This window comes from Rhea pennata, chromosome 26 (genome assembly GCF_028389875.1).
Source record: "Rhea pennata isolate bPtePen1 chromosome 26, bPtePen1.pri, whole genome shotgun sequence".
Taxonomy (NCBI): Eukaryota; Metazoa; Chordata; class Aves; order Rheiformes; family Rheidae; genus Rhea; species Rhea pennata.
The window spans coordinates 5,263,608-5,290,871 of record NC_084688.1 but is presented as its reverse complement, the minus strand read 5'-3'; the positions used below and the strand labels follow the sequence as shown (position 1 = coordinate 5,290,871).

At 49.9% G+C, this 27,264-nt stretch overlaps 1 protein-coding gene across 3 annotated transcripts; it reads right to left on the bottom strand.

The window, feature by feature from the left end:
• Positions 1-440: 440 nt before the first annotated feature.
• PLEKHM1 (pleckstrin homology and RUN domain containing M1) lies at positions 441-26,870 on the bottom strand. Of its 3 annotated transcripts, none has more exons than XM_062595824.1 (13): positions 26,835-26,870; positions 21,450-21,697; positions 19,856-19,944; positions 17,701-17,948; positions 15,409-16,044; positions 13,362-13,797; positions 10,799-11,033; positions 9,351-10,259; positions 6,796-6,941; positions 6,246-6,439; positions 5,641-5,704; positions 4,859-5,016; positions 441-1,537 (listed from the first exon to the last, which is right to left on the bottom strand). In XM_062595824.1, the coding sequence occupies exons 3-13, from the start codon at positions 19,895-19,897 to the stop codon at positions 1,408-1,410; spliced, it is 3,198 nt and encodes a 1,065-aa protein (XP_062451808.1). In that variant the 5' UTR covers positions 19,898-19,944; positions 21,450-21,697; positions 26,835-26,870; the 3' UTR covers positions 441-1,407. The 3 variants fall into 3 exon arrangements, with proteins under 3 accessions (XP_062451808.1, XP_062451810.1, XP_062451809.1); XM_062595826.1 differs by having other exon boundaries at positions 10,799-11,030; XM_062595825.1 differs by lacking the exon at positions 21,450-21,697 and having other exon boundaries at positions 26,835-26,864.
• Positions 26,871-27,264: the final 394 nt, after the last annotated feature.

Genomic DNA, 27,264 nt, shown 5'->3' with positions numbered 1-27,264 from the left:
CTCCCAGCAGCTTCCCGCGCGGCCGGGACTGGGGGACACGAGCCCCGTCGCCCTCAGTCACCAGCCCCGTGGCGGCCATCTCAGGTACGGAGAAGGTGTCCCCCATACTCCGGCTTGCTAAGAGAGACGGGGGCAAGCTCGAGTTTAAGGTCTGGTTGCCCAACCCATGGATGAGCCCATGGAGATGGCAGAAGTGACGGCAGACAACCTGCGCCTTCAGCTGTACCCAAGGGAGCCCGGAAAGCCAGGGAGCCCTCGATGCCAACACAGCCTCTCTGAAATGAAGATAGAGAGCAGAGAGGGGAGGTAACACTGATCTGGGCCAGCAGACCTCGTCCCTCCACCCTTTCGGCTGAGACAAGAGGCCAGACCTTGGCTTTAGGTCTGGAAACCTCTTGTGTTGCCTGCCGTGGAGAAAAAAACCCAGAAGACAGCTGCGCTCGTTGTTAAATAAACTTTAATCATTTTTATATGAGGGTGAAAGGAAAATAAAATTTATTTCTGTCTGGCCTCACAATCGGCCAAGAGTTAAAATCAGCAGCCAGGGAGGAGCAGACCGGCTCATTTCTTTCCTCTCTTCACGGAGACCACGCTGTGCTGTCCATCCGGCGGATTCTCAGAGCGAAAGAGCCCGAGGCAGGCGGGCGGGATGCTCTCCTCCCCCTGCGGCCGCTGCGGCTCCCCGGCTCCCACCGCCCACTCGGCGCGGGTCCCGGGCTCGTGAGTTAAAGCGGCCCCCGGTGTTCACAGCGCTAAAGGCACTAGTTTCATTTCAGTGCCCCTTCCCAAGCCCCGTGCTGCTGGATCCGTGGTGTGGCCGTGGTTTGATTTCCCCAAGCGGGCAAGCAAGTTTTGTGCAAAATCCCACATAAAAAAATACTGTTTTTTTTCAGTACTGAATATCCTAAAAAACTAGAGCTTTAATCAACCTCAGTTATCCAACACCCTTGATTTGATATCTTGCATGTTTACACCCTGGAAACTTACTGAGTTTCCATCGCGAGGTGAAGTGCCTTTGCGATGAGGCCAAAGAGAATGGAGGTTGTCACCAAGAAGGAAAATTGGACCAGCCCAGAGCAGCACCAGGTTTGTGTGAGTAGGGGGAATGTTACTTTGCGAGTTGCTGGCCTTTCTCCTCCTGGTTGGACCTTTCCAGGCCTCCTTGCTCAGCCCCAGCAGGGGAGATATCCCTCTCCGTGCAGCGGGAGCACCCATGCCTTCGCACATCACCTAGCACTGACCGCTCCTGTCCTCCAGCCCTGGGAAACAGCCGTGCAGGAGCCGTTCCTGGGTGGTGGGAATCTACTTTCTACACCTCCAAGGCCTGTGGCATGCAATCCCATTTCTCCTTGCGCTATTCCAGCTTGCAGAGAAGCAAAGTGCAGTGTTCGGGTCGCTGCCTGGACACTATAGATTTGGCTCCACGCCGACATCCGCATCCAGTTTTTGCTGGTACCTCTGCCGGCGCTCGCAGCGGGGGCAGGACTTCACGCTGGCCTGGCAGTCCCGGTGGAAGACTGTTTTGCATTGGCTGCACCTGCAAGAAACAAGGCAAAACCCCACCCTGTTGGCAACATCAGAGCAAAGACCAAACGACTTCTAGCAAAGCAGACTGGATACTTCCTTGTCTCTATTTCCTCCAAGTCCCCCTTGAGAGCACTGCCAACACCTAGACTGGCCACAGCAAAAGTCAGCCACTAGCTGCATATGAAACAGATAAACTTTTCTAGCAAGCAGCAGTACCAAATCAACCGAAGGAGCTACCTCCAGCAAGCACAGAATAAAAGCAGCAGCAAGCCGGTAGAGAACAACCCGCCCCGCCGAGCATCGAGCATTGGCTGCTTGCAGCCAGCTGCCTCCCCGATGTCGATGTCGGGTTTTTGCAGATGAAAGAGGGAGATACTAAGCAAGCAGCGAGCTTTACACCTTGCTTTCAGCATGGGGGAGGCGGGGAGAAAAGGCTTTCAAGCAGCACAAGATCGAGTGAAAACATTTGGGGCTGAGTCACAAAACCTGTAGAGGGTGCAGGGCAATTTTAAAGCTGCTGAGAGAGCCCAGCTCTCGACACGCAGCGGCACCGGCGAGGATGGGCTGCAGCCAAGCATGCCGAATGGGTTAAGAGTGAAGATGCTCCCTCCACTTGCCAGCGCTGGGGCGCAGCCAGGGCACCCCAGCCCCGACCGTGGGACCCGACCGCCTCTGCGTTGCGCGCGGCAGGAAGCGCTGCCAGACGGCTAGAGAAACATTGTTCGGGGACATCAGAGACGCAGGAAACGGCTGCGTTTGCCCTGGGGATGGGCAGAGGAGGAACTGGTGGCCAGGGAAAGTTTTGCCTTTGTGCACGGAGCTGGGCGAGCCAGCGGGCAGCAAGGAGACCTCGCGAGTGCTCCTGCGGGACCTTCCCGTCTGACTCAGGGCTGCAACGCAGCAGGAATGTAAACAGCCGCAAATTATACCTTGTGCTGGGCCGTCTCAGCGGAGACACCCATCTTTGCAAGGGGCGTTCACTGGTTATCTTGAGTAAACAGAAACAGGCAGTGCTACAAATGCTGAGCTTACTCTCCTCTTTCCAGCTGCAAGCCTTCACCTATTTCACCTTGTAAGAAGCAGCAAAATTGTTGCCAGGCCACATGCCAAAGGGTTAGCTAGATTTTAAATGCCCCGATCTGGGAAGCGCAAACATCTTGTGCGCACGTGCCTCATTTAAAGTTGTCAAGTCGGTGCTGAATTTGATGCAAAAGACACAAGGTTTCAGCTCCATTTTCCAAAGAAACAGCGGTCCACCTGGGTGCTCAGGGGAGAGGGTAAATGCAGAGGGAGTGAAGAATCACAGAGCAAGGCTACCAGGTGAGAGACAACCAAAATACAACAGCACTATTCCAGCCTGCAAGATTCTGGGTTAAATCCTGCTCTGACAGGTGGGTGCAAGGCTGCAGTTACTCAGCATATGGGAACTGCTACATGTAAAGATAGGGAGGAACAAGCAGGCGCTGCTTGGCACCGTTCATTTTCCCAGCGGTACATTTTTCATGCAGCGTCTCTCAATTACCGGCGCCAGCTCAGCTCCTCCCAGCCGCTGCGGAGCGGGAGAGATGGGTGCAAGTGCAGCCCCTCTGCGGCCGCTGCAGAGAGTTTTGCCTTTGGTGAAATTAAGGTTTTGTCCTGTGTGTTTCTGAGCAAGCTGCTGCCAAAAGGAAGCGACTCCTGCCTCCACCTGCGGTGCAATGGTCTCAGAGGTTATTGTTAGGAGGCATTTCAGACGCATCCTCCGCTGAGTAATAGTGTGACCCAAGCAGCTGGCTGTCACACGCGCAGCAGAGAGGCAGGAAGCTGGGTTTAGTTTGGCGAGGATGTATTCGAGCTGCTTTCCTGCTACGAAACCCAGCTCAGCCTCCTCCACGAGCAAAGAGGTCAGCTGCAGAGCTCCGGCTAACAGGACGTGAGATCTCCACCCTGCTGCCAGCAAAGCTCAACCTCGCGCGCCTGTGTGGAGCAGCATGCTTTTCTCAGGGCCCGCGGGCTTTTTTTCTGAGGAAAACCGCTCCTCTGTGGATGTTGCCATCTCTAACAGGAATGATGCTGTCCCTGCAGCAAGCAGTGATAACGAGAAACCCTATCAGCAACCCGGGAAATATCTGCGACCACAAAATGCATGAGGCACCCCATGACTTTAGCCATGCAGATGTTTTCTTGAGCCTTTGGATATCACTGCTTTGTTTTAGGAACTGCCAGGTCAAAGCAAAACCATGCGGACTGTCAGCCAGTTAAGTGACTAAGGCAGGAAAAGGTTTTTAACCAATTCTGAAAGGACCATCACTGAATAACCTGAAAGACATGAATCTCCCTCCACCTACAGTGGCTATGCCTTGGACCATGCAGGAAGGATGTGATACCTATTTCCTTAGAAAACACAAAACTGTATCTGCAGGGATAAGCACACCCATTTTGACATATATATCCTTGTTCAAAATCTGCGTAGCTGCTGAGCCTTGTGCTATTGAGCAGCAGTGAGCTCCACAGGTAGAAGAAAAAGACAGATGAAAGCACATTATTCCCCTTCAGATTTGCATAGGTCCCTGCTCAGCTCCTTTAGACATCTCCTCTATGGCCGGCCTCTCTCCTTTCGAGCAGGGAATGGTCCCAGTCTCTCCCCTGCATCCCCACAAGGCTGTCCATCCCCATCTCTGTCTTTTCCATGTCAGGGACTGGCACTGAGCAGGAATAGCCTCCGTTGAGAGGGCAAATTGCAGATCGAATTAAAACAGGAGAGGCATTGAGCAGATGAGTGAGGCAGGGCATACAGCACCTCCCAGCATGTGCCCATCCTCGCTCCTCCTCCCAAGCCCCCTTCCACCCTGGGACCCAGCACACAGTGAGCCTTTTGAAGGCCGACAGCAAGATGTTGTGTAAATCTATGCAATACAGATACTGCTACTCGATCTGCAAAGCCTCCCTGCTCTCCTCACTTCTACCATCCACTTGGTCATATCTCAGGTTTGCTAGGTTTGCCCCTCCTCTTGCCCGAAACATGCCCTATTTTTGGTTCAAATAAGCTTTGAGTCTTGATTATTGTGAGAATGTGGTCACATTTTGGCCTCAAAGCTCTCAGAGAAGAAGAAATGCCGATGGGCACACAATCAGCTCTACTCTCAATGGCCAGTGAGGACAGGCCACCCTGCGGGCACACGCAGATGCTGGCCTAGAAAGCAGAGAGCCCCACTCTGAGTCTCTGAGAGCGACCAAGTGGACAATTCAGATGCCTGAGAAAAGCCAGTCATAGGCCACATGTGAGCCCGTCTCCTAAGAAATAACCTTGAGTGGTCTCACAGCAGTGAGATGTGATGGAAGCGTCACTCACCTGTTAGTTGTGTCAAACTCAAAGGGAAAAATGATGTCGCTTCGGTTACAGATCTGACAGATAAAGCCTCTCTGGGTGCACAGGTCACAGTTGTAGACGTGATGGGAAGCAAACTGGATCAAAGACTGCAGGAACGTCTCAAATATACCATCGGCTATCTGCGGAGCGGAGACACATCAGATGTTAACACACGGAGCCTGTCTCTGTCTGGTTCTGCACTGCTGCTTCTCACACATGTAACATCCATGCTTCATGCTACCATGTGAAGAAGAAGCTCATACCCCAAAGCAATCCAAAAACCTCATGTGTCTACCTTGGGGTTTAGTGTCTAAACGGGACACCACAGAGACTTCACATTAGCACCCACTATCTGCCAGGACTGGGGCGTCTGGCTTTGCAGTGGATGTGAAATTCAACTGCTGCAGAGCCTTGTACTGACTACCCTCCAAATTATTTGCAATCGATAAAAGATTACATGGAGACAAGATAGCAGCAATACTGTCTTAAAAGAGAGGTCAAACAATTTAGCTTGTGTGATCTCCGTTGTTCTCAGTGAATACAGGCCTATGGCAGTTATTTTAGCCTTTAAGCAGATGTGCAAATTTACAGAGGGTGTATAATAAAGAGCTGTGCAAAAAGAACAGAGATGATGACAACTGAGTTGGCTGAATTCTTCTATTTAAGCTTAAAAAGTGCTGTGTTCTACGCAGCTCTACACATTTGTTTCTACATAAATTAGGACGTTTTATCAGTGAAACTCTACAACAATGCAAAGCTCTCACCTGCCTCAAATCAGTAACACTGTATTTGTGGGGACACTCCAAGAGGTAGTTCCTGTGATCAAGCCTTCAAAGAAGCACAGTAAAGAATATATTAGATGACTTCTACTCCATCTTCAACAGCCTTGAAGTATGAAGGAGTCCAGACAATGTGGCCTCTGAAGAAAGTTACTGCAAATCTGATTTTACATTGTACAACAGATCTCAAATCCTGTCATTGAAAACAGTGTGAGAGCATTTCAAAGGGGGGGGGGGGAAGCACATCTATTTTCCCAGGTGTTTCCTGTCCAGCTAGAGGCCTCCTTGGTTCAGGAAGGTGTTTCCTTAGTCACATCTCAACGTGCCGAGCCAGCAAACAGATGGATAACTCCTCACGATAGATGACACAGAGCTCAAAAACAATCCACACCCTGACAGCACCGATCCCCGATCAAAGGATAAGCAACAAGGAAGAGTCCCAAGGACCAGGACACGATCAGGGGTGCTGGCTGGCCCTCTGGGTACTTCAACTTCCCCAAACATACAGCAGCAGCCATGACAAAGTAAGGTGAAAGTAGGGAGAGGGGATTCAGGCTTAACCCCTGCCCCGTGACAGAGATGAACCTCACCGCTTGCTCAGCTCCTTTAGGGCCCCGCTGCGACACATGATCAGATAATCTCCGAGCAGCTTCAGCTGCTCCCTGCTCTGGCAGATTCGGCTCATCCTCTCCACGTGGTCATACAGGCTCTCGTTCACCAGCTTCAGGTTGATCAGTGGCTGGTTACGGATCTGGGTCAGGAACTTGAGAGCTTGCCGGCAAACCTACAGCAGAGAGAGAGGCCACCCAGGCAGTGCATGCGGGAGGGCTTTGCAGCACTGCCTGGTAGCCAAGAAGATTTGAGAGGGAAGCGCAGGGGAGAAGAAAACCTCCACTGAGAGTGAAGATGTTCAGAGGGACCTCCAGGAGCTCTAGGCTATAACCCTGCAGTCCAGCCCATGAACGTGGGGTGAGTTTGCCCCTCGACTTTACCATATGTTCTTCCCACAGCAAACTCCACTTCTTGGGGCAGCTTGTTCTCATCCCAGCTGCCCTCCCCAGGGCTGTGCCATCAATGCAGTGCTCTAGGCAGAAGCAGGACCCTCTCCCTGCTCCCTGTGCAGACTGACCCCGGACCTACCCCTCGTTTCATCAGATCCCAGTTGTGGATGAGGCGCGAGGGAATCACCGTCTCATCATCCTGGTGGCAGCTGTCGCAGTAGTAGAGGCCAGAGAACGCGCAGAGCTTGGGCTTCACAAAGGAGAAGCCGATCTGCCTGGAGCAGCCTTGAGGGAGCAGAGATGAGATGGTGAGCGGGGACCTGTGCTGCCCTAAAAGCCCGTTCCCATTACTGCCGGGACAGGGAGAGACACCAAAGTCTTGGTGGGGAAGGAATAGGGTGAGAGAACTTTTGAAAGGGTTGAAGATCAGCTAAAGCAAGAGCCTACGCTTGGCAAACGATCTAATTTTTGTCCACCCTGTGCAGTGGAGGAAGAAAAGAGGGAATATTGGACATACGGGAACACACTCCCGCGAGCACATTTTTGCATTTAAAGGCAGTGTTTACCAGTCAAAATTAGACAGGTCCAACCCACGATCTCCCATCACAGTGCATTTACTGCTACAGCTGGGCCCCCCAAACCTTTGCCGTAAGCCTCAGGCTCTGCCTGGAGCAATGGGGAGGTACAAAAGCACACCAAACCCTTGACACGTTTGGTGAGAGCTCTCGGACCCCTTTCCCACCTGCGAGGGGGCATGATGTAGACAACGACAGACCTACAGGAGCCACCTCGCATGTTCTCCATGAAAACGGAGTCTCATCCTGAATCTGTCACATATTTATCTATCAAATGGTTAAACTTTTTTTTTTTAACCAAAAGTAAACTGTGGAAACACCACAGTGGCCTGGTGGAGAACCTAAACCCTACCTGACTGCTCCATCATTTCTGCTAGTAACTTTATTTATCCTATTTTGCCTTCACTCAGCCCTTCTCTTTCACATTTTCACTGCAGGGTACCAAAAACACATCCAGGATCCTCATCTGCAAATGATGAGGTTGGGATGAATTAAACAAAAGAAGCTTTTCTTATAGAGTGATGTGTAACCCCAAAGGAACCCAGCTCAAGTCTCAGATCTGGCGGGAAATCTGCAGAGCTTTTATTCTTAAAAAGTGAATGCATCTAATTTGGAGTCATGAAGGCATGGAAACTCTTTGTGCTATTTTAAATGTCTTCACTTCTCTAAAATAACTGACAGAGTAAGCGAATCTCTGACCTCCAACCGTTGCAGTCTCAGGCTGTGTCTGCCCTGTGAAGAGCTAGGGCTACTGATACCCTCACAGAAGATTTTGCCTTTCGGTCATTCGCACTTTGGAGTAGCTGGAGTGCATTAGCAAAACCTACAGTGTTGATATCTGCACTGCTTTTTTTCTTTTTGAAAAAAGAAAAGCTTCTATTTTGTCTAGTTTGTCACATCCCAACATATAAGGAAACCAATCCTGTGCCAAAAAGGAAACATCATGCTCAGGTGTCAGATGGGGAAAGGGGCGAGCACGAAGCAGAGCCGTCGGACGCTGCAGACCTGCCCCCGTGCTGGCCAGCTTGGATCTGCGGTTTCCCAGCTAGCCTAAAAGGGAAATAAAAGCTGCAGCTGCCCAAGAGCAAAGGACAGACAGGAACTTAATGGATCCCTCACAAAGCAACTGGGAAGTGAAATCTGTCTTTGTAGCTTGCTGCTTCCATCTATTGGTAGGTGGAAAATGCGTGACAGAGCCTGGAGGGAGCTGAAGGTAAAGGAGGAGACCAAAACCAAAGACAAGTCAATGGGAAATATAAGAAAGAGAAATCTAGAAGAATGCTGAAAAATCTAGAGGGTACAAGAAGCATAACTGGAGCAGGAGAGAAATCTGAAGTTTAATTAACTTACCAAGGTAACAAAAAAATCACACGTCCCATAGAGGTCAGTGAGTGTTACCCTATTAAGCCAACCCTATTATACCCTATTAATTACCCCAATGTGCTGAGAGGCATTAGTGAAAATAAGTGTTTCACAAAATCAGCTCATCACACCCATCATAATATTCGCTCCTATTGATATGCCAATATCTCAGTGCTGCTCTACTGGAAGAACAGTTCTTCACTTGTGACTTGTATTTGCCCTTAACTGCTCTTACCCCACGGATTGTGGCCATGAAATGCCCAGCAAGGCAGCCCTGGGCCTCTCACCTACATCAGGCCCATCTAAGGTTGCCTTAAAGCCAAGACCTCCAAATGTCTATACCATGAGCCTCTTAAACAGGATGCCAGTAGCAGCCCTGTTTGATCTTGGAAGCTGTTCTGGGATGGAGGGCAGTGGGTGGGGGATTCACCCCTGATGTGCATGAGATACTCCTCTGCCCAGCAAAGACTTTTAGTGGAAGAGTCTAAAATTCCACAACAGCAGCTCCTGTCTCGCAGGCCTTGAGACTGCTGCCTCCCTCCTGCCCAGCAGCTTGGCTGGAGAGATGAGCTGTGAGATGAAGCCCAACCGAGGGGCTTTGGATGAGGAAACAAACCAGCAGCTGCCCTGCATCAGGTTGGCTGAGCGACTCCGAGCATCTCCTTAACATTGATGTAACCTCGTCAACCTTAATGAATGTAACAATAACCTCCAAAGCTGAGCGGGGCTTCTTGTATTTGAACAAGCCAACATATACCTGCACAGATGAAGCTCTGAGAGTCCAGGCCCTTCTCCATGGGGATGGCCACCAGGTATTGTAACAAGAAACCATTTTCCTTCACAATACTTTTCAGGATGACCTGCGAGTTCCCATCCAGACTGCCACCCAGTGTCAGTGCCTCCTCCGCGGTCTCCAGATAGGATGTGAGCACACTTCGGACCAACTCCCTCCACAACGCTGCCTCTTCTGCGTTCTCAGCTTGCAGCTTCAGGATAGCTTTAGATGTTATAATCTTGAAAAATGCAGGTCCCCCAAGGCTTGTGTCTGGAAGGATATCCTGGATTGTCTCTATACCATAACTGTTACTTAAAATTTTGTCATTGTTCCTCACTTTAAAGCACTTTAAAGTTTCTAATGACAAGGAAAAAATAAAAGGGACCCATGTTTTATCTACATCCATATAAAGAACAGATTCTTTTATAGCCTCCAATTCTGGTTCGTGAGTTGAAGTCCAGTCAAAGCTGTTTCCAGGCATGTCATTGTACTGGAGAAGAGCAGCTGAGTCGCTGGGTACAGGCTGGCTTTCACTGACGTCTTCGGGATACTCTAGTGTCTCCCACTCCTCCTCCTCCAGCTGAGGCCGGCATTTGTGCAATGCCTCACGGATCCTGTCTAACCAGTCCTCAGCTTCGTCTCGAGAAGGAGCTCGTAGGTACAGCTTTTTCCCCAAGAAAACCAGCTCGAAACGGCCGTCAGAGTGCGTCAGCGCTAGCGACTCACACCGCAGCAGGGAATAGCTCTCGAAGCAGATACGGTCCTCGTGGTCCAGGAAGAGCCTGAACTCCAGCGGCGACAGCTCACAGGAGAACTCCTTCCATATGCCCACGGCTCCTCTCCGCTCCAGGCTGCCCAGTTTCAGGAGCCCTCGGAAAGGATTGGAAAGACCTTTGGGAAGAGCAGAGGTCTCAGTGTAACCAAAGGGGAAATCAGGTGAAGAGAGAAAAGCCAACAAGCACCTCACACATGCACACATGTGACAGCCAGTGGCAGCACAGCTGCCGAGAGAGCTAGTCCTGGTGGAAGATGGGATGGGGCAGGAGTTTAAAGGATCTGCTTCCTGTGCCTTCATAAGCTGTCCATATGCATTTTGTCTCAGGTCTGAAAACAGGAGGGACAGCATAAAAGAAATCTGTCCCACAAGGTGGACAGAGCCATGGGGAAGAGCAGCATTCACTGCATCTCCCCACCCCTTAAAATGTTTTCCACCAAAGCTAACCTAGACTCAGTAATGCTGACAGCCCAAAGTAATCTGCCACTACTGCCTTCTGGAGCTTTTAATGATGCCATCAGCTCAGCAAAAGCAAATAGCTGCTTCTCAAACAGGTGATAACTTGAAAAACCCACCCCAACTCCTGAGCGTTGGCCAGAGAAGAGGTACAATTACAGCAGGAGATGGGACACTGGTTTAGCAGGGGAACACATACCCATCTGCCTGCGATGCACAACGCTGAAGCCCTTTTGTTCTCGTTCTGGTGACAGTTTGGGCTTCCCGGTATCCGAGGAAGGCACGGACGGCCTTTCCAAATCAAGAGCACTAATCAGCCCTGTGGTCGGACCCTCTTCTTCCTCGTCTGGCGCAAAGCCATTGATGTCGGTTGTGCTCTCTCCTGGACAGGGCCTGTAGAAATCATCTTCTGATATCCAGCTCTTTCTTTTCTGCTAAGAAGAAACTCATTATCAAGCCCAGGCCCTTACTCCTCAAACACACGTGTCCACAGCGACCCCTACATGGGAACAAACCCCAAATGAAATCATGTTGATTTTGGCCACTTGGGCACATCTATAATACACTGCACACAGTCAGAGGTTAAAATACATTTCAGTGAGCTAAAAGGTTGTTTAGCTAATCACAGCTCTGTAAAGCCAAGCACAGGATGTCCTCACTTGGGTGATGCAGTGAACTGCATCATGCTGGGAGGTCTTTATCATCACTCCAACCGTCCTCCCCATGCTGATGACGGCTACACAGACACTGATTTCTCTGATAAAGAAACCCTGGAAGAGACCGCATTTGCAGCTTGCAAAATTTGCCAAGCCCTCACTGAGCCCTACAGAACTCCAAGACGACGACCTGAACATCTTGCCAAGTAAAGTCACTGCCTGGTTGTCATCTCCAGGCAAATCACTTTCTGACCATGGTTCAACCATAGTTGAAATATAATCAAGTGCAATTTAGAGTGCCCTTTAACTCACTGCAGGCCACTGCAGGGCCAGACGCGCTCATCTGGTATACTGCAAAGAACTGGTGGGACTTTAACTTCAAAAATACATTGTGATTGGTTCCTTCTCCCTAAAATCATAGAAAGGCTAAGAAAAAGGAGCACATTCCTTGCAATAATGGGTATCGCATGCAAGATCTTTGATCCAGTCAGTATTTCCAAAGGAGATACGGTGAAATGTTAGCTCTGCTGTAGAAGGCACTGGTACAAGCTTACCTGAAGAGTGGTATGATTCATGTTCCAGGAAGAACACAGACTGGGAAAAGTACAGAGAAGGATGTCTAGGATGAAATAGGAGCAGAGATCTATGTCTAAAAAGTGGATGCTACAAACATCAGTCCTGATTAGATCAGAAAAAAAAAAAAGAAATGAGGCATAGAAGGCAAAGAAAATCTCTGTTTCAGCATTTCAGGAGGGAGAACAAAACTCTTTAAGCTAAAAGAAGACACGGTTGTAGTTTATCTGGGAGTTTGGATGTCGAGAGCAGAGTGAGGTTCTGGGACAGGCTCCCCAAAGAAACAGCAGGAGTAAAACAGGACCAAGTTCAGGGCTCCTGCAAAATGGAGCAGCCGCTCTAGACACGGAGCAACCCTTCCAGGGCTGTGCCCCACCCGGAGCAACCACTCGATTTTCCTCTCGTGCTTTCAAAGAGCCTTTTATTGTGACTACGAGCTAAATCACAGCAGGATCGTCATTACCACCCTTCAGTGAGAAGTGCGATTCCCAATGTATAGGAAGACTCTGTTTACTCTCGGATCAGGAATGCAGGTCGCTCCATGAGTCATGTGAAAGCAGGAGGGAATTTCCTGTTGACACTGTATGTTATACATAGATTAGTCGAACTGGCCCAACTCCACGAGGAAGCAGCGGAAACAGGATAACTGGGAGAGAGCCAAAAGAAGTAAAGGACCAAACACAGAAACCGTTGAGGGGGGTATGAAGTATATGCTGAACTCACTAGGGTGGAAAGATAAGTCAGGCACAAGCCAGAGTTAAGACACAGGACAGGACTGTTCAAAGAGTTTCCTGAAAGCAAATGCAAGTGGATCACTCCCTGTGCAGGCAACAATAGGTGAAATTCATTGTTGTTCAAGCTAACCTAAGCAACAGTCAACGTCATCCTACTTTGGGACCAGATGTGACTTGGAGATCTTTCTCCCTGAAAAAAATGCAAATTTTTTACTGTCCAGGCAATGTTTTTACCTCCTGGATCACTATCTAAATCTGGATCATTAACTATCAAAAAGGTCCCTTGGCTCCGGCCCATGTGAAACTCCACTCTTTGGCTGTTTTGTCAGCTTACACAGAGCCTGAAGTCAGATTTGTGCAAGAACTCATCACCCTTCAGATATCATTAATAAAACAGAAAACCTCCCAGTGCAGCTGCTCGTGTGGAGGACTGGGCAAGGAATGATCTGCCACAGGCGGTTTCAAAGGTTTTGATATTTCTTTTGCCAGGGGACATTTACTTAGACCTAATTTCTCCCAGGCTGGCTGCATGGACACAACTTCCAGGGTCCCAGGGTCTGTGTATAGAGCATAGAGCACTTTTCATCACTACTTTGTAGTGAATTTGAGACCTATGCACCATTTGTACCAAAATGCTTGATGGGAGACTAAAGGCAACACAGAAGATGAGTGGTCAGAGAACCTAGAGTCTACTAAGAAACAGCCACCAGTTTTATTTTCCTTTTCCATTGGATCTTCTAGTCAGCAAGCATGAAAACAAGGACATTTAAGAACAAAGCAAATAAGCTGTACCACCTACCGGGCAGCCTGATGCTGGGCAAAGGAGGAACTCTGATGCAGGGCTGCGGACTGCCCGGTTTTCCTCGCTGCTGCTGGTCTTACTGGTGCCACCTTTATCTTCTCCGTTCCTACTGCTGAGCTGCTTGGATGATGCACTAGCCTGTGGCGTGCCTGGCGCAGGCTGTGCCGGCTTTCTGGCCACATCAGAGGGAGGACCAGTTACCTTGCTGGTGTCTGCTGCATCATCCGTGTGAGCAGCACACGGACCATCTGTGTCAGGAGGTGGTTCGGAGCAAGCAGAGGTCTCCGGCGTGACATCTGACGGTGCCGGGGTGGCCTTCGATGCAGCGGGAGGGCAAGCAGGCTGCAGTGGTGAGGACCCCAGCACGCTAGGGATGAGCCGCCCCTCCGTGGGATCAAGGCTTTGCTGGGCTTTGCTGAATTCGGACAATACCCTTAAAAAGAGAAACAGCGATCAGATCGAACGTAGCTACGTTAACCAGACCGTCAGGGCCCCTGACAACAGTCATTTGTCCCCTATAAAGCACCAGTTATAGCAGGAAAGGATTCTTCCTTCAAATTACGCATTTCCCAACTACACACACATACTTTATCTCGCTTCTGATTCATTACTAGTAACTGAGGGAGAGCTCTGAACAGCCCCCACAGCTCCAAACCAGCGTACAGTCCTCAACACAATCCAGTACAACCACGCGCCAAATTTCAAATGTTTTTGTAACCGTAACATGCAATTATTAGTGGAGTCTGGCCAGACAAGATGCTGTTCCCATGCCCCTACTTTGCTATCAACTAGGTCAAATTAAACCAGCCCAGATTAAAATTCAAAACAAAGTCTTTCCATCATGAATTTAATCAAATCAAGGAAAGTTCCCTTCGGGATTATCATAAGATACAAAATCCTAAAAGTAGAGAACAATGCTGTTATCGGTGAGGAGAGACAGACTGCAGCTCTGGTCTAAACCAGGGGGAAAGAGTTGGATAAATAATCACCTTGCCAAAAACTGCAGTTTCAAATGCTCCAAAACTCCTAATGAATTTGGGCTGATGCTGATAATACTTTCAGTCAAACAAATATTTAGAGAAAAGGCAACATTTCACTCAAAAGTCTCAAATTTCAATTCATCCTTTCCATTCATTCCATGTTTTTGTTTCAAAATTTGCTTCTATTTTTTGAACGAGCATAAAATAGCCAGAAAGAAAAAGGTTTTAAAGTCACTTGATATTCTAGTCAGCTGGAAACAATGAGTTTTTCCTTTTGAGGGAATTTCAGTGTGCATGCTGTTTTAAATCAATGTAAAACAAAGCCTTTTTGGTAGCAAACTGAAAAAGCACTTCTCGGTTCTGGCCTTCTGTTGCTCTACATCATCTCTAAAGCAAACAGCATTTAAAGGTGGCCTTTCCTCAGCAAAAAAAGTTAGATACAGAGTCCTAACTTTGTTCCTGGGTTTGCAGCCCTCTCTAAAACCAAAATTGGGTAAGGTACATTTGCTAAACAGCACCCCAAGGCCAGACTCATTCAGGGCCAGGTTAGCCAGCACATCCTTCATTTTTAAGGTGATAGGCAAAACATTTACTTTCTGATTACTCAGGGCTTATGTAACCTGCTGGAAATCTTTGTCCTCACAAGCCGAGTGTTTTGCAGAAATAAATCATGGGGATGACAAACTAACAACTCCCTTCCCTTGAATTATTTGCAGAAGCTGCAAATTATAACCCTTTTCTATGACAGAGCCCATTCTTTTCCCCCTAGAAAGCCTCAGAACAGCCTCAAGCATATACTAGGGAGCAGCTACATTCCTGAAATCAGAATTTTTCTGATTGCATCTCCCCTGGCAGAGAAGACAGATGCACACTTCAGTGGTCAGGCACTCTTCTTCCTTGGCACCAGCAAGACACATCAAGCATTTCTTCTTTTTACCTTTTAGACTCCTGGGAGGCAAAACAGCTTATTGGAAATAAAAAGGGAAAAAGCTTTCCAGCTTGTAGAATGAAAATAAATGGAAAAAAAAAATCACTGTAAGGAGCAAGTTTGGGAAAAGACTCACTCTTGCAGCGATCTGTCCAAGTCCTCAGCAGTGGCCGTTCCCAGGTCAGAGTCGCACGAGAGCGGCTCCTCGCTCTTCTCGGGACTCCTGGTGCAGTGAGCTTGCAGGATGCCGTCGGAGCCGAGGCTGGAGGACAGCTGGGAAGAGCTCGTCGTGTTCAGGCTCAGAGAGGACGACGTAAGCTTGATTTTGTTGCTGCTTTTGCCAATTGGCAGGATGGAGGGTTGAATTTCGATCTCGTCAGAGCCCGAAGACTGCGAGATCGAACCAAGCGATGCCTTTCTCCGAGGTTCGGATGCAGAGGATGTTAGCGGCTCCAGCAGCTCCGAAACAGGACACAGTCCAGAGAGGGACAGAGGGGTGATAGTCCACTCATTCAAAACTGCCGATTTATAAGACAGCTCAAAGGTCATGGATGTTAAGCCTTGCAAGTAGCTAAGGAGAAACTCACACTCTTCAGCATCTAAGAGCAGAGCAGTCGACTGGTAATATTCAGGCAGCCGGGATCTCTCCCGGAGCAGCAACTTCAAGTAACACTCCACGAGGCCATCGTTCAAAGCCAGCCTCAGCCAGGCCCGGCAGCGGCCAACGTCCGTATTGATAAAAATTAATTGTTCCAGCTCTGAAACAATATTGCTGGAGAAGGGAAAAAAAAAAAACAGAAGAGAAAGTGAGCAGCTGTTTCCAAATCACCGTGGTGTACTGAAGAGCCAGATCCTTCATCAGAGCACAGGTTACAAAAGACCACGGGCTGTGCAACCCGAGCGTCGAGACACGCAGGAGACAGGGCATGGGTGTGAGGAAGAGCAACCGAAATCCTGCCCATCTGACGCTGTTTGGTTTGCGTGGTGACGCTGCTCCTTGTGGTTCTTTAGGCTGCACTTTGCTTAGAAAAAAAGGGGAACTGTCCAAACTGCTCTGCTATGGGGAGTTTAAGAGTTGAGTCAAAATAGGCTTTGCAAAATCTCTGCTCCATGGAAAATGTGGTTTCCTATGGAGAAAAAAGAACTCCCAAGTGCTCCAAACATGGATATTTTGGCTATGACCCCAGCCACCCCCAGGAGTACCACTGTGCATTGCTCCTCTCTCTGGCTGGAGATATTTCCCATGCACTGCTTGCCCCAGCCCAAGAAAGGGAGCGCGGGGGCAATTCCTGCAGTCTCTGTGCTGTGGTGGAAGCACAGTCTAGCTGGAAACTCATTTGTAGCAATATATCTGAATCTAGCTTCACATTTCCAATCAACTGAAACACAGTGAAAAGTTTCAAGGAGCCAAAAAACAATCACAAGGTTTGTCTCTAGTCTCAAGGTTGTCAGCCCACTGATTTCAAGTACTTTCCCCCAAAATCTAATACACACTTGCTAACCCCTCTGGCCTCAGCTCGTGTCTCAGTAGTTGATGCTGCAGCTGTTACAAAAATCAGAGCAGAAGTTTTGAAAGTTTTTTAATCTGTCTCTCAAAATGAAGAAAAATTTCAAAGAGCACAAAAATATCCCCCACAGCGTGTCAAACAGTTATTTTCATTCACTCTTTCATAATTCAAGAGCTGCTGGTGGAGTTGGATTTGGATGAGGCTCTCAAACCCATCTGTTTGTCTGTTCGTATTCAGTGGAGAAAAATTCTGTGCAGGGAGTAGTTCAAAAAAACCCAGCAAATAATGATAGTTACAGATACGAGAACCCCACCAAGTTCACAGATAAGGTCAGTGTTGTTTTTCCTGTTTCATGCATGGAGAAATGGAGGTGAGTCATTCCAGATAAATGTCAATACAAAGACCAGATCCTGCACCTTGCATCCCGGTAACCCACCCACCCCTGCTCTATACTAGTACAGTCACTCTGCCCTGGGTACCACCAAGGATATAATGCCCCAGGAAATGGTCCTGCACATAAAAATAAATAAGAAAGGAGCCCTGGGCAGGCACAGCATGGTTTCATTCCCTGTGTTTTAGGCCTCCATCCCTTGTGCACGCATCGAGAGGCAGTGCTGACACCACTGGATGCCTGACACCCAGCCTCACATCACCACTTGGTATCATGGGGGCTTTGCTCTCTTGTGTGTGTCTCCCAGTGGTCCCGGGCAGCCTGAGTCCCCTGTCCACCCAGGCACCCTGTGGGACTATCGTGTCCCTCCAGCTTTTGGTTGAGAGGTAAAGGGAGGGGTAATAACAGACCTTTCCATCTAGCCATCTTTCTGTTTGTCATTCCCTGAATTTTGTGGCACCTCTCAGTGCCAAAAGGAGGGCAGGAAGCCTGAGCGTGCAAACACCTTTCAGCTGGGACAGTCACTCACCGATGTGTGATGCTCTTCAGCAGGCCCCAGAAGACAGGCTGAGGAAGAGGCTCCCGGCCCCCTGCCTTCTTCCCTTTCCCCCCAGCCTCTGCCTTTATATGCTTTGCCTTCAGCCCGTGCACAAAGACAGCCTCGAGGGCGCTGCAGAGAGTGTTCGCGTTCCCATCGTCACTGGTTACAACAGCATCCGAGGTTACGTATTGCTTCTGTAAAGCCTTGATGGAATTCACCAGCTGCTTCTTGATCAGCTACAAGAGGAAAGTGCTTGCATTACAAAGATAAGGATTAGGAAGGCTGCATACAACATGGGCTCCAAACTGCAAGGCTCATCCAGACAGATGTACCATGCAATTCTTGCTTCATCTGCGTGCTTCACAGTAGCTATTACAGCACACTGTATTTGAACCGGTCAAGCTGGAGACTCATGCTCCTGGCATCACAGTTCACTTGGCTTTTTTAATGAGTAATTTATGCAAATAATGCTTCCTTTAGCTCACGTTTCAGGGCCCACTGGGTTTACAAGGTTGCCTTTAGAGCATGCAGCACTTCCTCTATATACATCAAATTGCTTACGAGGGTGGGGAGAAAAAGAAATCAGTTCTTTCCAGGCTCTTGCTTAGGCAAAACAAATGGATTATATAAGCATGTGTGATAAACGAGAAACACTAATGAGGTCATCCTTCATAAAGACCGTGATACAACTTGAACTCATGCAGATCAACCAAAGCAACATGCGACAGTGCTAACACGTTCTGCTAGCAGAAGACAAATGGATTGATCTTCCTTGTGCTCTCAGCAGCCTGTCTGTGCTGATTAACCGGAGGGCACTGCAGGGACAGGCCCCCCAAAAAGCCTCACGGCAGATGTTTTTGAAAGGCTGGCTTGCGGTGTTAGCGGCTCTCCTCCTGGAGAGGCTTCGAAGCAGTAACATGGAATTTTACATTTCAATGGCTTTGCTTCCCTCTTTCTCACACCACAGTCAAAGAGAAGTAAATTCAGTGAATTCAACTGTTTTATGCTAGCGGAGAAGATTTTTTATTGCAGCTCAGCCCAGATGTCTCAATGAACATTATTTAAAATGAAAGCTGAACTTCCCACTAGACATTTGGCAAACACTGCAAATTCAGCAGGGATCATATCAAACACTTCATGCTTCAGTATCAATCATGCAGCATTGAAAATTTTTGCTGAAAGGCAACAGTCTGAATAACAAATGGGGCAGGGGAAGTCTTGATTCAAACTGGCTTTTCAGAGGGGGTGTTACAAGACCAGCATCAGAGGGAGACCGTACCCCATCCTTCTTGCTTGTGGTCTGTGTTACGACAGTGCCTGCGTGCTCATCTCTAGTCATGTCTCCTGTGTGAGCCATACAGATGCTCTTTATGTTCAGAAACACTTTCTGAAATGATTTCTCCTTCTCCAGCAATCTACCTCTCTTGGCTGCACACAGCTCATATTAGATTTCCAGCCCCCCCCCCCTTTTTTTCCAGCAAGGAAAATGCATTTAAATAAGATTTACAGCAGCTCTAGTCGAGGGGTAACAGCCAGGGGAACACATGCTTTATCCCTGCCTGTAACACCCAAGTGCAGACACCCCTTGCAGGAGGAGCTGCTTCGCATCTGTCCTGTAGATCTGCTAGCACAAGCAACCCGCCTGCAAGCAGCCACCGTAGGCCAACAGGATTAAAGACTGCAAATGATTTTATCTGTAGCGCATGAGTAATTCTGTTGCAGGATGAATTAAACATGCAGTCTCAACTGCTGTGTTTGAAGTTCGTTCATTAAACGTGTCTAGACTCCAGAAGCTGGGCAGAAAAAGAACATACAAAACACCTTCAGTAGCAAGGCCCCTTTGCCTAGGTGTAACACTTACCTCCTTCCCTGCACACTGAATCTTGCCATCAAGGGCACAGCCCAAGTCTGGTGTGATTTAACTCACGGCCACCCACTGCTAGTCTACGTACTCTCACTAGACAAACTGTCCAAAGATGCTCTTTGCCAGAGAGCACAAGCCACCCTTAGCTCACATAAACGATCCCAATGCAAGCTCACAGCATGGACATGTTCTACCACATCCCACAATCGCTCCCTGCCAGTAACTGGAGTCGGACCGCAAATAAGTTTTGGTCGTAGAGGGTTGCGGGGTTTCACTTACCTGTATGACTTCCTTGGGGTCCTCTGCGTGGCTAGGATGCATCTCAGCTCCTGCTGGTCCCCGCTCTGGGCGCTGCGTTCACATGTCACCTTTGGGACAAGGAGGAGGAGGAGCATATTTGAGCTCTGAACACCTATTCAGTCTACGTATAATTCACCTGCCATGCGAAGGGCACTCGGAGGCACGCAAGAGGCGTAGATCACATCCCTAGATGGTTTTAAAGCGCTCACAGCCAGATTACCACCATGTTCAAGTCAGGACCTATCCAAGACCACATCGAAAGGCACACCGCTTCGCAAGTAGTAGTAGAGTTTCAGACAAAACAGAGCATGGCCAACAGCATGAAACCAAGAGAGAATAATTAACCCTTGCAGGTTGCCCATAAGCAGCCCAAAACCTGGGTGAGACGCTGGGCTGAGGGCTGGTCCAGCCAACAGAGAGACGTGCAGGGTCAGGGACTATTGCTCTCCAGTTTCTCCAGCGCCCGCAATGACAAGGCGCTGGTCACAGAGCGGACATCAAAACACATGCATTTAGCAAGAGAGTTTGAATGACGGGACCAAAACGTGTGAATGACACTGCTGCTGCAGTGGCACAAACAGAAGGATCCCAGGGAGAGGTGACAGCAACTGCCCCCTCCGGTCCTCCGATGCTGCTGCCGAACCCAGTCGAGAAGGACCACCCTAAGAGCTGCCTGGACGCTTGCCCCTGGCAGAGAGCTGTCCGCGCCCCCGTGTGTTGGGAGCCCAGGAAGGAAGGGTACTGAGAGTGTCGAAGGTTTTCCGTAAGGTTTTGAATTGCTCCATTCAGCAGCAGATGTTTGACTGTCCAGGATCTCTCCTCTCCTGGGAGCACAGACAACAGGGCTGCTCTGTTGCAGCTGTTTCTCGCAGAAGAGAAAAATCAGCACCCTCCCATTACAGGAAACCCTGGTAATATCTGAGCACACAGTGGCAGCCTTGCTGGATTTATCCGCAACAGGAGGGTGTTAACAGAGAACAAGGGACCTTTAGCTCCTGAATTTCAGCCTCTTACTCCAGTTCTTGGAAGCTCTCTGCCAAAATCTAGATATACCTGGTGGCTCTGTGAACAAGGGTGAACAGTTGTCAGCAAGGCACCCATCCTAGGGCTGCATCCCAACTCAGACGCAACATGTGCTGGAGGTTAAAAGAATCTGAGAGCAACTCCAGCATCAGCTACTGCTCTGAAGCTTTTAAAAGACTCAAGAGATCAGAAAGCTAATTTATCCCCTTGAGTTGGAAGTATTTGCTACTGCTTTGCCATCAAAGCAGAGGAGGACAGAGCCCAGCAGAACAGTCTCAGTGTATACCCAGGCAGAAGAAGGGTTTGGTACAGCATCAATACTTCAGGTTTTACCTACTAACCAACAAAAAAATCGTGCAGCTTTCCCCAGGCAGAACTAAGCTGACAGCCTCAACCTGCCCCTCTCTCCACGTCGGGAGCTGTCAGACCCACGATGGAAGCTCAGTTTGCAGACAAGCACTTGCACGGCAAGCATCAATCCTGAAGGCAAAAGCAGCCCAGAGCCAGAGCAGCCCAAATTCAGAGCAGCCCACGCACACCCTGCACTGACCTGGACAGCACAGGCAGCCAGTCCTGCTCGCATCAGCCTCAGCCAGGTCGAGAGCTCTTCAGTGACAAACTCTGGGCTGATCCTCAGCGCGTTCAGAGTTCACAGGCAATTTCGTACAAAAGGAAACTGTTTTCACCATGACTTGTCATAAGATTTCCTCCCTTTCGATTGCAACATAGACGAGGGGACGCCGTGATTACAGGAATGTCAACCTTTGGCTCAGATGCTGAAGTCACTGCCAGGGGTTTCTGCAAGGAGAGAGGGTTTCAAAGGGACGCCTAAGTGACAGCAGCAGTAGATGAGGAGCACAGAGAGCCATCCCCATCTCTGCCCTATGCTGCAGTAACGCATCAGAAATCCAACCAGCAGCCAGCTCCACAGGGCTATGCAGGCCCTACCCCATGTGCCACCAGACCCATCACCTCCCATTTACATCCTAAAAACTAGTCACATCACCCAACACAAATCCAAGGTGCAACAGCCGCTGCCACCCTGCTCTGGATGGGAAATGCAACCTCTGGACACAGGAAGACATTTCTGATACCACAGTTAAGGAGCCCGTGTTTCAGCTCTGGGACTGCACATGCCATTCTTGCTCTTAGCATCGGCCACCACAGTGTCCCCAGCTGGCCTCTGCCGCGACAGCTGTGGAAGCAGAGTTGGTGATGGCACTGTTTTTGCAAAGACTTCCCCTGCTTTTCAGAATTTACTAAGCAAGCAGGGGCTGGAACTTGCCAGTAGGTTTGACATTTATTCAGCAGCAGCATGATTCTTCTTATCCCCATCACCAGCTGTAAGCTGCACAGTCTGGGGACCAGGTTGTGTACGTCTACAACACCCCCATGTTATGACTGAGTGGGAGCTGATGTACCTCCCAACCACACCGGCAGCAATCCTCTCCAGCCATGTAGGCTTGGAAGTAAAAGGAGTTTGGAGGAGACTCCAGGGCCAGGCACTGCTCTGAACCGCTTCAGTGGTCTGGTGGTGAGTCCTTCCCGAGCTGGGACTGTGTTGGCCGGTGTAGCGCAGATCCCAACAGAGGCATTCTCCAAAAACACGAGCTCCTTTACCAGCATCTCCTCTAGCATCTCCGGGAAGTGAGATGCAGAGGAGGACATGCGCCGCCTTCACCGCGAGCAGCTTGGAAGGCCTCTACACCTCCATCCTGACGAGCCCAACCAGTTTGTTCCAGTGCTGTGATTTCACACACTGAACCACACCGTTTCTGTTGGGACAGCATTTTCCTGAACAACAAGCACAATGAATGTGCCACATCAGCAGCTCAGAGGCAGATTTCATGTAGCACCAGTTTTCAGCAAAGCACAGAAAAACCTATCAGCAAACCTAGCAGCTCTCTGCTAGCTGGCTCTAAAAGCAATGGGCCAGTACAGAAGGACTCCCAATCTCTCCCTAGAAAGCCACCACCACTGCTTTTGCTCTCAAAATAATAAGACACAGGACAAACGCGCGAATGCAGAGATAAACACATCAAGAGCAGAAAAATCACATCATTTCCCAAAGATCATTACCGCAAAGGCTGCAGAGCCAGACCAAAACACCTCGGATAAGATGAACAAAATAAAATAGAAAGAAATAAAACAGAAAGCAAGCTTGTGTGGTTCACCTACCAAGCAAGAGAGCGATCTCTGGTGTAACAGCACAGCTGTTTATTTACCAGAATGCTACAAACCAGCCAGGTCTTCGGGAATTACTTGTTAAAAGCCAGTGTATCCAAGAAGAGGCTAAGACCTGCTCCGCTCAATCCTAAAGCTTGGCTCTTCAATCTCCCGACAAGTGATGTTTTCCAAGTTATAAATAAACGACAGGTCACTGCTCACAGTTTGTGAATGGAAAACAACAGTCGACGATGGTGTTAACTGGTGACTCAAGGTCTGGAAACGGAGCCAGTCATTTTCCAAGCACGAGCCTTGCGCTAGTCACCCTCCACCCGGGGCGAATTAAGGCTTTTACAGGACAGTCAGTCCAAATACCTGTGTCAGTACAGTCCTCTCCTCCTACAGAGCCGGTTTTACTGCCAGAAAAGCTTTTGCTTTCTGCAAGGACCCCTTGCACACCCAGTGAACTTAAAATACAAGCCAACCCCTGGCAGAGGTAGCCCAAAAGAGAAAAGCCAGCTGTTCCAATGACTTGGCTAGTTGCAGGATAAACCTCCTAGAAAACAGTTCAGCAAGGTTTGCTGAGTTTCCTGTAGGAAGGGGGAGGCCTTGGAGGACGGAGCAGCAGTTATAGGACAGCCCCAGCTCACAGCTGAGAGAAGACCCTCGGGTCGGCCAGCATTGCAGGTCTGACCCGATCTCCTTCCAGCGAACTGTCACCCCAGTGCTATTCACACAATGTGAAGTACGATTCCCTCTGCACTAATACAGGCTCTAAGATATCAAAATGCCAGCTAATGGATAAAGCCAGACCATCCCCTCCCTGCAAAAATAGTCTCATGACAGCTGACTGACAAGCAAGGGAGAAGAGCTACCTCTCACCGTTAACAAAACTCCTAATTTCTGCCTCTGCAACGGGTCCAATCTCTCGCAGCTCGCCCACACCAAGCGGGTTGCGCAGGAGCACCCAGGCCTCCCCAAGATCTCCTCGGAGGACTGCTGACCCAGCACAGGGCAGCCAGGAGAAGCAAAATAGAGGCTGAACTCCCAGCTGTGCCTTCAACTGCAAGATCACGTTCCTCAGACACTCGAAGAGCAGAATTTCTTGCAGGTTGCTATACAGCTCTCTGTCTGCCAGAGCTCTAGGGAAGGCCAGGAGTGAGCTTCCACCGCAGGGGAGCTAACAGATGAACCACGCAAGGCTGAGGAAAGTTGTGAAACCCCCTACATGTTGCAGCAAGATACTTTAATATTTGGACTCTCTATTTTGAGTCATTCCTAGTTACTAGGGCTAAAGTTTCTCTTATAATTTGCCGGCCATCTGATAAAGCAGGGCGTTCACATACTACAACGGGAGGAAATAGGGTATCACACTGTTTGAACGTAAGTTAACAAGAAGTGACTGGCTCTTTAAACTCTGCATTTTCTGCTCAGCACAAGACTGCCCAGTTTTTTGACAACAGTTCGTTTCAGATGGAACAATGTCATTTATAAAGAATATAATACACTATTAATCAGAGAAAGCTATATAGACGTTGTCTATCTGTACATGCCGGGTCCTCCTGGGACTGGCTTAGCAGGCAGAGACCATCTCTGCACAGGCTACGGCATCTCTGACCACTGTAAAGTCTTTTGGGATGAACCTTGCTGAGAGGCTTGGAGTGTCAGTGTTTTCTGCTATAACAAGATACAAGCAATGATCTAAGGGACCCCATGGAAAGGAGCAGCTGATCCATGGCGTGGGCATGTGGCAGTAGAAGCTCTCCATGCATGTGACACTCATGTGGCTGAAAGATCATGCCAGCCTTGTAAATATGAGGCTGAATCAGAGTGTGATGACTGCAGGCAGCTCTGAGGGCAGGATTGGGGTACGGCAGTGTGGGGAGTCCCCGGGACGTGGTCCTGCTTGTTTGCCTCACAGATGTGCAGTCCAGGGCAGCATCTCGAAGCCCACCGCTTTCTCCAACCCAAGCAATGCAGCAGCACACGCTCAAATCTCACAGCTCTCAGCCCAGACACCAGCAGAGATTATTTGTCAGAGGACCGCGTTCCCTGATCCAGTTCACTGCCCCACTGCACAGATCACAGCCAGCTCAAGGCAAAGGCAGGACTGTGTCTCCCAGGGCTGGCATCAGCTCTGAGTGACTGAAGCTTTGGCACAACCCTGACGTGGCAAACCAAGGATCAAGGAGGCCTCCAGGGCCTTTTGTTGCTGCTTGCTGGGCTGAGAAGACATTCTTGTTGTAGGGGGGGCTTCTTGCCCCGCTCTTAGGGTCTTCTGAAAAAGCAGCAGGCTAGAATTTAGTGCAGCTCCCATGGGCATGCAGCGAGGAGGACACGAAGCATATGAGCACCCTGAAGCTCCTGCCGCTCCGACCCTCACTGGACTCAGCTCAAAGGATGGCTGCACACCCCATGGAGCTCTCCTCTCCTCCTCGCCCTGTTGATCCAGCTGGCTCTTCCCTGGCCTCTACCTCCAGAGAAGAAGGGGAGGCTAGAAAGCTCCAATGTAACCTCTTATTCCACATTTCAAAGACGTGTGACATCCTCTGTGGGAGGAAATGGTTATGGACAAAAGAGAAGTAACCCTTGAAGAGCTGACACTCTCTCTCACACTTCTGCCTCCAGCTTTGTCTTGAGAGCAAAAATCAGGCTTTGCATACGTACTTCAGTCACCCCAGTTTGCCAGAAAGATGCCAATAGAAGTGAAAGTCACCAAGGAACCCTATTTCAGCCCTGGGAGAGGCAGCAGTACTGGGGCAAGGGGAGAAGGAAAAATGCTGATGAAGTTCACGTGCGACACTGAGACTGACATAATTTATAAAGGGAAAAGCCACAGAGCTGTCACATCTCTGGGTGGAAACGTGCATCGAAACATGGGCTTGAAATAACAGGGGTCAAAATCCTCTAAGTGTCAGGTTTTACTGCCAGAACATAACAACAAGGCGGGAAACCAAAGGGCAGACAGCAATCTCTCCGGAGGGGATCTCAAAAAGGCCCCTGGCAATAAACACAAACCACTGAGGCAGCATTATGAGGAGAAAAGAGGGATTACCAAGGCTTTCAGAAAGGGTGATGGTGCCTCTCTGTGCAGGACTGGTGAGGATGTTGGTCCAGCTCCAACATCCAGAGTTTTTAGAAAGACACCTCCAATTCGCAGACATCAGGAAGATCCACAAGGGAGGGATTTCCAGAGCTCAGAGCAAAATAAGGATTAACCACGTAGAAGAGGTGCCTCAGTCCAAGTCTGTCCCCACACAGGAGGTTACTGAGGCTGGTGAATTCTTCAACGGACAAAAACAGGGTCAGATTTGCCAGGGAAAAAAGCAGCGACAAGACGGGGGTTATTTTTAATTGTGGAAGCAATTAAGAAATGACTGAGAGACCCGGTAGATTTTCCACCACTGTGTTTACCTCTAGGTCGAATTCTCTTCTGCAAGACGGATTTTACTGCACCACCAAACACGACCCCGAACAGGGATCCGGGAGGGGATTCGGGATCCGGGCAGCACCCGGGGGGAAGCGGGCTTGGAAGGGGCTTGGCACCCCCTTGCACGCCCCCGCACCCTGCACCTCCACCGCCCTGCGCCTGTTTGCACCCCAAAACTGCCACCGCTCTGCACCCCAAGGGGGGGGGGCTGACCCCCCCAGGCCCCTGTTCATCCACGTCACCTCCTGCGCCCCTGCCCCTGCCACCCCCTGCCCCACCCGCACCCCCTAACTCACCCCCGACTCGCTGCTTTCACCCCCCCCGGCCCTCCCCGCTCACCGGCTCCGCGGCCCCGCGCCTCCGGCTCGCTAACCCGGAAGTGGCGGCCGCGCCGGGAGCGCGCACGCCCCCGCCCGCTCCCGTGACGCCAGCGCGTAGCGGGGCGGGGCTGCGGGGCCACGCCCCCTCCGGGGCAGGGGGCGGAGCGCTGGGGCGCACGCGCGTGCGCAGAGCGGGCTGGCGGGGGCACGCGCAGTGGTGCACACGTACGTGGAGAAAGGCACGGTCGTATGCACGCGGGGCACGCGTCGCACGGTCAGGCACACGCACGCGTGCACGCGCACATGCACACACCGGGCAGTGCTGCACGCACGCCCACGCGCGTGTCCTTGCACGCTTGGATCCGCGTGGCAGACACAGTTGTGCGCACACCTGTACGTGGACACACGTGCACCCACGGGGCAGATGAACACATGTGCACAGGCAGGTA